Below are 13,698 nucleotides of genomic sequence, written 5' to 3'. Positions count from 1 at the left end.
TGTACTGACGGGGAGATCATGACCTATATGTACTGTACGGGGAGGGAGTTGTACACTCTCGTGGAGGTCCCACGCAGCCCCTTGAACATTCCCGACCATCACACAACTATATCAAGTCTGGCCTGACGTGTAAGCATCACCAGTGTGTCACCACCGAGGTTGTGCCACTCCTCCTGTGCTCTGTACACTACCCTGTACTGTGCATCACTTCTCCAGAGTTTGTTAGGTAGATTATTGTCGTGTGGTTCGTCTGGCCTCACATCTTTAGATGAACTGTGAAACTAGTCGTCTCATCAGACGGGTTTAGAATGTGAAAGATTGTGATCACGTCACCCTATATACTCATCTCTCTCTCTCTCTCTCTCTCTCTCTCTCTCTCTCTCTCTCTCTCTCTCTCTCTCTCTCTCTCTCTCATGTTGGAATAACTTGCGGTCTCTGAATCTCCCACTGTATCTTAGGACTCTTAATTTATATTGGTATTCATTCCTAGTGTGCTTCTGTAAGTGCGGTGACCGAACCTCAGAAAGGAAGTCTGGGTTTGGCCTACTACACGCTGTAAACCAGTTGGCTGTGTGTGTTTCCCTTACCCACGTTATGAAGTGGGACCCTAACATGCCAGGAGACCGTGTGTGTGTGTGTGTGTGTGTGTGTGTGTGTGTGTGTGTGTGTGTGTCACTGCTGCCTCTCTCAAGTCTCGAACTTTCACTGCTGCATCTGTCACTGCTGCCGCTGCGTTCAGGTAAACTCTGCGTCTGACCGCGCGCACCGCTTGAGGGTATCGGACGAAGAGCTTAGTGTGGGGAGAGAGAGAGAGAGAGAGAGAGAGAGAGAGAGAGAGAGAGGATACTGAATGACGTGATTAGCGACGTCACGGATGGTTAACTCACTGTCGTGCTGCTTAACACAGTAACCATGATGGTACGACCATTGAGCACGACCATGCGACCGCCAGCGCACGACGGTATACGACCATTGAGCACGACCTCTGGGTATGATGGCCTGGTCTTCAACCCCCAGTGTGTTTGGTCTAGTTGTACTTAAGGGGATGGTCGTACCGTCGAGTTTAAGGGGTCGTACCATCGAGTTTAGGGGTCGTACCGTCGAGTTTAAGGGGTCGTACCGTCGAGTTTAAGGGGGTCGTACCGTCGAGTTTAAGGGGTCGTACCGTCGAGTTTAAGGGGGTCGTACCATCGAGTTTAAGGCGTCGTACCGTCGAGTTGAAGGGGTCGTACCATCGAGTTCAATGGGTCGTACCATCGAGTTTAAGGGGTCGTACCATCGAGCTTAAGGGGGTCGTACCGTCACGCTTAAACGGACTTAACTACATTTTCTCTGTCCTTGTTCCTTCCCTCCCCTTGTCTTACCCCAACCCCTCCTCTCTTACAGCGGTCACCAGTTGTTTACACATCATGACTGACTCCGTCTCTTCCTCCTTCCTCCCGCAGGTCCCGCAAGCGGCGCAGCTCCCGCTCCGAGGAGGACCAGATGGACGAGTGTGCGGCAGCCATGGTCCTCATGAAGCTGTCATGCTCCCCACGCTCCCCGGTCATGCTGGATGGTGAGTAACATCTCAAATATGCTCCTGCAGTCGGTCCTTCTGTGGTGGGTTGGCTTTGTGGCATAACGTTATCATCACTCGGATTTCGTTCCCGTCATATGCTCCAGGTGGTGATATGCTCTCCGTGTCCTCCATGCTCACGGCTCCTGGCCACGCTCTGGTATAGCATGTATACGGAGCCGGGATAGTAATACCTGTGTCTCACGTGATGTCAAGGATGGGGTATGAACATACACCGTCGTGGATATGTTGCTCTGGTGAGACCTTGTCTCCATGCTCCTCCCATGCTCCATGATTACGCTCCCACCTCAGGGAAGGAACCACAGATGCTCCCGCATCTGTCTCATGCTCCTGTTGCCCCTCCACACCCTCCATGATGGCCCTCCACATATAATGTCAGGTTCTTATATTTTTTTCTCCCCCGTATGATCCTCCATGTTGACTCACTTCTTGTATCACTTGGAGATAAACTTCCTTCTTTTTTCCATTATGAAGGTTCGCAAACCCAGTTTGAATGGCGTGTATGATGAATGGGTTGACTTAGGAGTGTTGAAGTGATGGTCGGGCCATCTTACACCCTCCGTGGCAGTGGGTTGTAGACACCAGCCTCCCCCAGGGAAGTTCAACCCCTCCTGACGAAGGAGTGTTCTAGTGATGGCTTTAAGGAACCATTGTACACCCTCCTACGTCTTGCCTTGTCTTCGTAGACTTGATACGCACTACAGTACACACCTTCCAGCCCCCACGGTCTCATAGTACTCTATATTTTTCACCTTTTCGTCAGTTTTCCACATTTCTTTCAAAATTCTTAAAAGAGTGTAACAAGCACAACACCAGTCGAAGGTGTACATTGTTTGTTCAATCGTGTAATACACTTGTCTTACTTGTGTATCCTGTCCTAGGCCTCTGTCTCCTGGCCGTCACACATTACCACTCCCTTCATGCACCACTACACTTGATTCCACTGCTATAACTACAACCACCACCATGATGTACCACTACACTTGATTCCACTGCTATGACTACAGCCACCACCATGATGTACCACTACACTTGATTCCACTGCTATAACTACAGCCACCACCATGATGTACCACTACACTTGATTCCACTGCTATAACTACAACCACCACCATAATGTACCACTACACTTGATTCCACTACTATAACTACAGCCACCACCATAATGTACCACTACACTTGATTCCACTGCTATAACTACAACCACCACCATGATGTACCACTACACTTAATTCCACTGCTATAACTACAACCAGCAACTTGTCCATTAATATACCAGCACACTACCAACCACAACTACAACTACCACCCACTACACATGGATCCCTACGTCATTGTTACCCTTACATTATCACCAGGACAGCTGGTGCTCCAGTACAGTCATGACCACACCGTAACCCACTACACTATATACCACCACCATCAACCACGGTACTGCCACTACTACTACCACCACCACGATCACTACCACCACTACGATCACTACCACCACTACAATCACTACCACCACTACGATCACTACCACCACTACCATCACTACCATCACTACCACCACTACGATCACTACCACCACTACGATCACTACCACCACTACGATCACTACCACCACTACCAGCCCAGTACAGCTATAACCATCGACCACTACTGACTGACCCAGTACTGCTACTACCACCAACCACTACCTTTCCCTCCTCCCCTAATACCACAACCACTACTACTACTACTTACCCACTACTACTACCACTACTAACCCACTACTACCACTACTAACCCACTACTACCACTACTACTACCACTGCTACTACTACTACTACTACTACTACTACTACTGCCACAACTACTACTACTACTACTACCACCACCGTTACTACTACTACTACTACTACTACTACTACTACTACTAATACTACTACTACTACTACTACTACTACCACCGCTACTACTACTACTACTACTACTACTAATACTACTACTACTACTACTAATACTACTACTACTACTACTACTACTACCACCGCTACTACTACTACTACTACTACTACTACTACTACTACTACTAATACTACTACTACTACTACTACTACTACCACCGCTACTACTACTACTACTACTACTACTACTACTACTACTACTACTACTAATACTACTACTACTACTACTACTACTACCACCGCTACTACTACTACTACTACTACTACTAATACTACTACTACTACTACTAATACTACTACTACTACTACTACTACTACCACCGCTACTACTACTACTACTACTACTACTACTACTACTACTACTAATACTACTACTACTACTACTACTACTACCACCGCTACTACTACTACTACTACTACTACTACTACTACTACTAATACTACTACTACTACTACTACTACTACTACTACTACTACTACTACTACTGCCACAACTACTACTACTACTACTACTACTACTACTACTACTACTACTAATACTACTACTACTACTACTACTACTACTACTACTACTACTACTGCCACAACTACTACTACTACTACTACTACTACTACTACTACTACTACCACCACCTCTACTACTACTACTACTACTACTACTACTACTACTACTACTACTACTGCCACAACTACTACTACTACTACTACTACTACTACTACTACTACCACCACCTCTACTACTACTACTACTACTACTACTACTACTACTACCACCGCTACTACTACTACTACTACTACTACTACTACTACTACTACTACTACTACTACTACTACTACTACTACTACTACTACTACTACTACTACTACTGCCACAACTACTACTACTACTACTACTACTACCACCACCTCTACTACTACTACTACTACTACTACTACTGCCACAACTACTACCACCGCTACTACCACCACCTCTACTACTACTACTTTTACCAGCATCATCCACCAGTTAAGAGGCCAGCACCACCTCCTCCTCCCCGGCATCACAGATCTGCCACGTGACGACCGTGACGCGGCCTGTGTGACGTCACCCACAACTTTCTCGGTCCGTCCGGGGCGGGCCACGGTGCGGCCCGCGGGCCACCAACCTCCCTGGCCACTCCCCAGGAAGCAGGTGGGGCGGGCAGCTGGCGCAGGCGTGACGCTCAGCTCCCAAGAGGTGAGAGCTGGATCGGGCAGGTGGTACAGACGTAGGGGTCGTGGTCCAGGATGATGCCGTCGTGCTTAAGTGGTCGTACAGTGGTGTGGAAGGGTCGTACCGAGGCGTCGGGCTCAAGGATGACACTGTCATGCTCGAGGATCGTACCGTCGGGCTCAAGGACGACACTGTCATGCTCGAGGGTCGTACCGAGGCGTCGGGCTCAAGGACGACACTGTCATGCTCGAGGGTCGTACCGACGTGTCGAGCTCAAGGATGACACTGTCATGCTCGAGGGTCGTACCGTCGTGCTCAAGGACGACACTGTCATGCTCGAGGGTCGTACCGAGGCGTTGGGCTCAAGGACGACACTGTCATGCTCGAGAGTCGTACCGTCGTGCTCAAGGACGACACTGTCATGCTCGAGAGTCGTACCGTCGTGCTCAAGGACGACACTCATGTTCGAGGGTCGTACCGAGGTGTCGGGCTCAAGGATGACACTGTCATGCTCGAGGGTCGTACCGGCGTGTCAGGCTCAAGGACGACACTGTCGTGCTCGAGGGTCGTACCGTCGTGCTCAAGGATCGCCTCGTCGTGCTCAAAGGTCGTACCGTCTTGCTGGCGTCGTACCGTCATGAAGGGGTTAATGATGTACCATGTACATGATGTAACACTGTCTCAGTTTCTGTCCAATCAATGTTAAATGATAAATGAGAATAAACAGACGTTTGACCATGGCTCGTAGGTGGAGGAGGGAGGAAGGCCGGGCAGTAAACACAGACTGGCTGTGGTGACCAGAGACCTCAGATGGAGGAGGAAAACGTAAAACAAATACAAACACACAAACATACAAAAAAAACATAAAAGACTATAAAAGTAAACACACTGATATACAAAAAAAAATGAAAGACTATCCCACAGAAAACATCGATGTGTGAATAAAGAAATAAATATGTAGGGTTTTTTTTTTATTATTTGGTAATTGTTGGGACGTTAATGTCTCGCAAGGCTGGTGGGGGATCAGGGGATCGGGTCATGCCCCCAGTTATTGTTATGGTATGAGGTACAGTCCCCAGTGTATGAGGAGGCCTGATACTGCCCTGAGAGAGTCCTTCACACACACACACACACACACACACACACACACAGAGCATGACGTCATTTACCCCCGGCCTGAGCGATGCTATCTCTCACTATCATAGTCTCGCTTATCTTGGTACCAGGTGGCCTCACCCCGCCACCAGGCAGGTGTGGTACTGCCCCTTTAGGTGTCGGGAAGGTCACCAAGTGACGGTAGTCCTGCGACCTCAGCATTTCAAAGTGGCTTTCAAGTTCCCCTCCCTTCGCCCTCCGGTTCGTGTCTGTTTGCTCCTCCATACCCAGACATGGGTTTGTTTATGCCCCTGGCTACATCTCGCATGTAACACGGAACGACCCATGGCTTGTTATTTGGATATTCTTAATTCTAGATTACTCCTGCGGCTAGCCCTACGCGCTAGCCTTACGCCAGAGGTGCCGATAGATAGATGCTTAGGTACTCTCTCTCCCGCTGTGGCTCCCTCATCTTTTCCTCCCGCCAGCTGGTGAGGACTCTACAGGCAACCCGTGGCTGCTGTGATTCGCTACCCTACCCACTGCTGAGGTCCTAAGCTTCCTCCCTCCCTCCCTCCTGCTGTAAGTCTCGACCATTCTTCACAAGACGACCCATTTCTCTCTCTCTCTCTCTCTCTCTCTCTCTCTCTCTCTCTCTCTCTCTCTCTCTCTCTCTCTCCCCGAGGTCACGTCGACCCCCTCTCGTAAATGTAAAACTGCGTTCTATAAACTCGTGGAACCGAGTGAACTGTAGGGTTGCTGAATGTAGCAAACTGGGGGAAATGTAAGGTTGCTGAATGTAGCAAACTGAGGGAAATGTAAGGTTGCTGAATGTAGCAAACTGGGGGAAATGTAAGGTTGCTGAATGTAGCAAACTGAGGGAAATGTAAGGTTGCTGAATGTAGCAAACTGGGGGAAATGTAAGGTTGCTGAATGTAGCAAACTGAGGAATGCAGTTCAAGGCTGAATAGCGCTTTCAGAATATTACATTGCCACTCGGGAGATCTTCTGCTGACTTTAGCATCGGAGCATATCTGTGTTGACAGCGGTGGAAAGGTATCAGAGGCTTCACCACCCACAGAGGAAGTGCTCGACAACCCCAGAGTTGGGGGACCCTGGCATCACCAACCATCACTTCCCTTACACTGACGAGTTTGTCTTCCCCTCCCTCACTCGCTCCCCTCCAGCATATCCTGGCTTTCACAGTCCTTCGGGCAGAGAATTCCCATCTCTTTAAGATTCCCTCAGGAGAGTTTCATGTGTTGAAGACGTCCATGACGAAGGAGCTGCCGGCCAGGGGAGGAGCGGGCCTGCTGGTGCAGTACAGGCGACCTGTAGGATGTGGCAGTTGGCTGGTTCAGGAGGTTAACTTTAACCTTGCAGCAGCAGACCTCCTGACCCACAGTATCCTTCGTCACGTATCGACCAGGCAGGAGGGACCCTCGTGGGCAACGGTGGCCCGGCTGACTTACTGTGGGTGGTGTGGGGGTGGGTGGGACAGTGTGGGGGGGAACAGGTTGTAGTGGGTGGTGTGGGGGTGGGTGGGACAGTGTGGGGGGGACAGGTTGTAGTGGGTGGTGTGAGGGTGGGTGGGACAGTGTGGGGGGATCAGGTTGTAGTGGGTGGTGTGGGGGTGGGTGGGACAGTGTGGTGGGGAACAGGTTGTAGTAGGTGGTGTGAGGGTGGGTGGTACAGTGTGGGGGGGAACAGGTTGTAGTGGGTGGTGTGGGGGTGGGTGGGACAGTGTGGTGGGGAACAGGTTGTAGTGGGTGGTGTGGGGGTGGGTGGGACAGTGTGGGGGGGAACAGGTTGTAGTGGGTGGTGTGAGGGTGGGTGGGACAGTGTGGGGGGAACAGGTTGTAGTGGGTGGTGTGAGGGTGGGTGGGACAGTGTGGGGGGATCAGGTTGTAGTGGGTGGTGTGGGGGTGGGTGGGACAGTGTGGTGGGGAACAGGTTGTAGTGGGTGGTGTGGGGGTGGGTGGGACAGTGTGGGGGGAACAGGTTGTAGTGGGTGGTGTGGGGGTGGGTGGGACAGTGTGGTGGGGAACAGGTTGTAGTAGGGTTGTGTGAGGGTGGGTGGGACAATGTGGGGGGGAACAGGTTGTAGTGGGTGGTAGGAATTGGCACGTAAGTGGGGAGGGATGGTAGTGTGGATGGTAGGGAGGAAGGTAGTGTGAGGTGGTGTCGGAGAACCAGTTGTGGTGGGTGGCACTGGTGGCTGGTGTGGTTGTCGGTTGGTGTGCCTGGTTTGCAGAGTGGGTGGCAGGGTTAGGTATTGAGCACGGCAGTGGGTGGCACGGGCAGGAGTGGGTGGCAGGCTAACTTTAAAGCGTGGCAGAGCGGCATGAATCAGCGGGCGGTGAGGTCACCTGGGCCGTGACGCCGCCGTGCCTCCTCCTCCTCCTCCTCCTCCTGCTGCTGTACCCCGACCCGACGGTCGTGTCATGACGGGAACATTACAAGCCGTTTATGTTCCCTACCCGGCGCAGACCTCCTGCAAGGGGAGGGTGGCGGGGGGGTGCATGAGGCTGGCCCTGGGGCGGGAGGGAACGCAGGCCGGCACGGGAGGGCTTCCCCTGCAGGCATCACCTACACCCGCCGCCGGTGTGAGCCAGCGGCCTTCAGCGGCACACCAACACTGGGTCGGATGTTGAACACAACTGTTTAGTATCTTGACGTAGTGTGAGTGGGAGAGGGAGGACCGGGACTTGGTGAAGGTGAGGCGACACCAGCCTCACGTTACCTGAACGCTGGTCAGTAGAGCGGGGACGCCTTAGGCCAACTTATCCGTTGTTAGCCTCACTCACGAGTGGCTCTTCAGTTGTCTCGTCCGCCATCAGGCGTTGTGGTGTTTGAGTTCGATGTCATGCTGGTGTTAGGGTCTCGGTGATGTGTGGAGATGGTGGGGCCTTCCACCCTACCTCGCACATTATGAGTACAGAAATCTGGTTGTGCTCGCTCTACCGGCAGTCGCTACGCACGACCTCCTTGTATGGGGACAGGGACGATGCTGCAAGACCAGGGGAGCTAATGATTAGCGGGGTGGATGGTCGGGCGGGATGTCCAGACTCGCAATTCTGAGAATGATGGAGGAAGGGGAAAGGTATGGTGGAAGGAGATGCCAGAGAGAGAGAGAGAGAGAGAGAGAGAGAGAGAGAGAGGCGGGTGGTGTTTGGGTACGTAAGTGAGAGTGGATGTTGCCAGAGAACACTGTGCAGAGCGGGAGGACATAAGGGGACGCCAAGAGGAACGCTCGGGCGGCCGGATGAGATAGGAGACGCGATGCACCACCGTTAAGATGCCAGTAGATCGCTAGGGCGTCTTTAAGCTCCTTCACCTCCGCCTGATGAAGACTAGAGGTGTGCACCTCTCCATGCCTCCCTAATCCTCCACCAGACCCGAGACTTCTCACGGGGGTGTCTGCATCGCTCCTCTTGTCGTAGTTCTCACCGAGGACCCAGAAAGGACCCCACGACCGTGATGTTCAGGTTTTTCCTTCACTTATGGACCTCAGGTTCCCTTGGATTCCGCTTATCAGAGTCCCCGATTCCCTTCTCGGTGACCTAATTCTCTACAGCAGTATTTTGCATCGGCCACCGGCTCTCTTAAGGGCTGCATAATTCTCACCAGTTCTCGCTGTCCCTCCACCCAAAACCTGATCTTTCGACACCTCTCAGCAGCACCTGAGCTTACAAGATCTCGCGCCATCTGGGCCCCGGTCGGTGGTGTCCACCGCCCCCGTCGCTAGTAACTTAGGTTAATAACTACCAAGGGCAGCACGTGAGGACGCGACCCCTTCGTGAGTTAGGGTGGGTGATAGTGAGGAGCGTGGTGCTGCCCCTCCCAGGGTGGGTGGGCGGGCATGGTGGAGACAGAGAGAGAGGGAGGGAAGGAGGGCGGCTTTTGGGGGGGGAGTCGAGCAAGACACACATGACGTAAGAGGAGGCGTGTGGGGTAACAGGTGCCCTCCCTCCCACCACCACCGTCTCCAGCCAGACGTAAAGTGCTGAATAACCAACACTGCCGACTTTCCAAGGCTGTGATAGACTGGTCCTGCGGCTGACCGGTGATGACTGGTGGAAACTCCTGCCGACTGGTGATTGTAGTAACTAGGCTTGGGAAATAATTGCCTAATAATGGATTGTGTAAAGACTTGGTGTGGTATATATAATTAGCTGATGAAATCGGTAGAATGAGTGTGATTATGAATTCCCTGACTCACTGAGTAAACGACTTCATAGATGAGTAAAACGCCAGAGCGGTGTAGACGGTCACCCATGTTCTCAGAGGTACACGATATCGAGCTGTGCCTTCGCAGTCCCGTTGTGTATTCAGTAGAATTCGCTGTGTGTCGTAAACCCACGACGCGGCCGGCCGCCCCTCCGTCACCTGGTTGATCTATATGATTCGGTGGAGCCGTGTGGAGATACTGACTCTCGTTGCTGAGAAGGATCAGGCCTGACTGAGTGAGTGGTCGTCGATAAGCCAGGATGTGTTCAAACACCTTCCCATGAGGCAGGGGCGGATCGCGTCACTCTTGCCACCCGTCGCAGGCACAGGGAGGCAGCGCCGCACAATGATGAACTAGGACTACCTCATTAAGAGTACCTACGCCCCCCGCCCATCCAATTCAGTCATTGGTTTGAGGCATCGCACTGGGGTATATTTTTGCCCTGCCCATTAGATGCAATCATTTGCTGGGAGCGCTATTTTTTTCCCCATCGATACTGCCATGAGTTTGGATTACCGCACTGGGGTATTTATACCCTGCGTGTGTGTGTGTGTGAGGCACAAGGTATTCGCTGGAAGTCTCGCACTGGGGGCGCTGCAGTCGGGGTATCTATGCCCCGCCCATCCCATACAGTCATTGGCTGGGGTGCTGCACGAGGGTATATATGCCCCGCCCATCAGGTACGATCATTGTCTGGGATGATTTAGTTGCGGCAACTTAAGAATGGGTCTTTATAGTATTTTTTTATTAATAGTATTTTTTATAGTTCTCTCTCTCTCTCTCTCTCTCTCTCTCTCTCTCTCTCTCTCTCTCTCTCTCTCTCTCTCTCTCGACTTTCGTTGTGTTTTACTTGGTTTCCTTCAAGCCTAAAAGCTTCACATTTGTTGCAATGATCACAACGGTAAACGTATCGTGGTCACGGAAAGACGATGGACACGAACGTGTGTGTTGGGTGGTGGCTGGGTATAGAGAGAGGCGGCCGGTCAGGCACCGCGGCTGTGTGGTTGGGTGGGAGAACCGTACTGGGTGGACGGGGTGTGTTGTGTGTGTTGTTGATGTTGTTGGATGGGTTAGCATTGTATGATCGGGACAACAACAACACTCCTCTTTGTTGCGTGGTGTGGTGTGCTCGCCCCGTGGTGATCAGGGTCTGCAACACTCCCTCCCCGCCGCTACAACCTCACCTCACAGTAACACTTGTGTGTTTCGTGAGGTCAGGGATGCACGGTGGAGGCGACTTATGAGACCGAAGCATGAGGTGGGTGGGTGGTGAGTGTCACTGGCAGCCTAGGCCTGCTGCGGTGCAGAGAAGGGCGTCACTTGGTTGAGGACGGGGCCCGCGTCACGTCCCTCCTCGCTAACCTGTAACGCTAGAGGCCGCAGGGCCGGCGACCATCTCCCCCAGCAGGAGTGACCGGCCCCTCCCTACCATGCCCCTACCGACGTATTGATTGATTTCCTGCCGGCCAGCCAGCGAGGCCGGAGGACGGACGAGGGTTCTTTGACGTACGGCAGTGGCGGTGATATCAGACCAGGGCGCCTCACCATTCATGTAATTGATACACAACAGCATCAATGGTTGTAGGTTACCAGCAGATACTGTTTGCATGGTAGTAGTAGTAGGAGTAGTTGTGCATGATGTATTTACCCAACTCAGCATGGTTTGTGACACGAAGCCATCGCTGTGTCCAGCCAGACAGAATCAAAGGGTATGTGTGGAGGGTAGAGTTACCGCCGTGTTGTGAGGGAGGCGCCTGCACTCCCACCTGGCTCCTCCTCACGGGCCGACCGAATGAGAGGTGGGATCGCCTCTTGTGTTGGCTCGCCTCCGCCAGTCGTGATGGTTGCGGTCGTCTCCCTTGCTCGGGGCGGAGGTAAACTGCAAGAAATTGATGGACTTCCGTATCTTGTGTGTTCTTGTTGGCTGCCTTGCTGTAAGGCAGGACTGGAGGAAACGTGAAAGTTACGAATATAACACGCGAGATAGAGCGACCGATTTGTCGTAGACGGTGACACACATGTGAGTAACACGACTGTGTATAATGAATGACGTATGATTACAAGGTTATGATGTAGGTCCCCACTTGACCACAACGGCGCGAACAATGGGCTGGGTGTCATGCCGTCATATATATATATATATATATATATATATATATATATATATATATATATATATATATATATATATATATATATACTATTCGATATTTCCCGCGTTAGCGAGGTAGCGTTAAGAACAGAGGACTGAGCCTTTGAGGGAATATCTCTCACTCGGCCACCTTCTCTGTTCCTTCTTTAGGAAAATTAAAAACGAGATGGGAGAATTTCCAACCCTCCGCTCCCTCCCCTTTCAGTCGCCTTCTACGACACGCAGGGAATACTTGGGAAGTATTCTTTCTCCCCTATCCCCAACGATATATATATATATATATATATATATATATATATATATATATATATATATATATATATATATATTCATTTTGCTTTGTCGCTGTCTCCCGCGTTTGCGAGGTAGCGCAAGGAAACAGACGAAAGAAATGGCCCAACCCAGCCCCATAGACACACGCAAATATACATACCCAAACATCTCAATGTACACATATATATATATACACACAGACACATACATATACACACATGCACACAATTCACACTGTCTGCCTTTATTCATTCTCATCGCCACCTCGCCACACATGGAATAACATCCCCCTCCCCCCCTCATGTGTGCGAGGTAGCGCTAGGAAAAGACAACAAAGGCCCCATTCGTTCACACTCATATATATATATATATATATATATATATATATATATATATATATATATATATATATATATATATATATATATATATTACAAAGTAAGGTTACTTGGATCTTGTGGTTCGTCCACAGTAGGAGAAGATCCGTCCAGTTCCTGTGCGAGCCTGGCTGGGTAACGTGGGTTTTCCACTGTAATGTTTTGGGAAATTTGAAATGTGGCATTTGTCATACAGGCCCGCACGCCGGCTGCTGCTGCTGCTGCTGCTGCTCAGTGTTGCACTGGTGGTCGGAATTCGTAATCTTAGTTTATATATATATATATATATATATATATATATATATATATATATATATATATATATATATATATATATATTTTTTTTTAATTTTCCAAAAGAAGGAACAGAGAAGGGGGCCAGGTGAGGATATTCCCTTAAAGGCCCAGTTCTCTGTTCTTAACGCTACCTCGCTAACACGGGAAATGGCGAATAGTTTGAAAAAAAGAATATATATATATATATATATATATATATATATATATATATATATATATATATATATATATATATATCGTCAGTATGATTCATACTTGTGGAACAGTTTCATTCATACTTTACCTTGGTGTCTTTATATGTGCTCGGTGCGCCTGGCACTGGTGGGTGATGATGTAGTGAAGGCTTCACCTGGCACTGGTGGGTGATGATGTAGTGAAGGCTTCAGCTGGCACTGGTGGATGATGATGTAGTGAAGGCTTCACCTGGCACTGGTGGGTGATGATGTAGTGAAGGCTTCACCTGGCACTGGTGGGTGATGATGTAGTGAAGGCTTCACCTGGCACTGGTGGGTGATGATGTAGTGAAGGCTTCACTAGGCACTGGTGGGTGATGATGTAGTGAAGGCTTCAC

The 13,698-nt window shown here is 50.4% G+C and overlaps 1 protein-coding gene across 2 annotated transcripts in view; it reads left to right on the top strand.

Moving 5' to 3' along the window:
* Glut4EF (Glucose transporter 4 enhancer factor) overlaps window positions 1–13,698 on the top strand; it is a 272,519-nt gene that overhangs the window by 47,008 nt on the left and 211,813 nt on the right. For both annotated transcript variants that reach the window (XM_071694507.1, XM_071694506.1), the window contains exon 3: window positions 1,446–1,558. In XM_071694507.1, coding sequence (XP_071550608.1) covers window positions 1,446–1,558 — 113 coding nt within the window. The remainder of the gene's footprint in view (window positions 1–1,445; window positions 1,559–13,698) is intronic.

This window comes from Panulirus ornatus, chromosome 57 (genome assembly GCF_036320965.1).
Source record: "Panulirus ornatus isolate Po-2019 chromosome 57, ASM3632096v1, whole genome shotgun sequence".
Taxonomy (NCBI): Eukaryota; Metazoa; Arthropoda; class Malacostraca; order Decapoda; family Palinuridae; genus Panulirus; species Panulirus ornatus.
The sequence above is the reverse complement of the archived record's forward strand: the minus strand, read 5'-3'. Positions and strand labels throughout refer to the sequence as shown.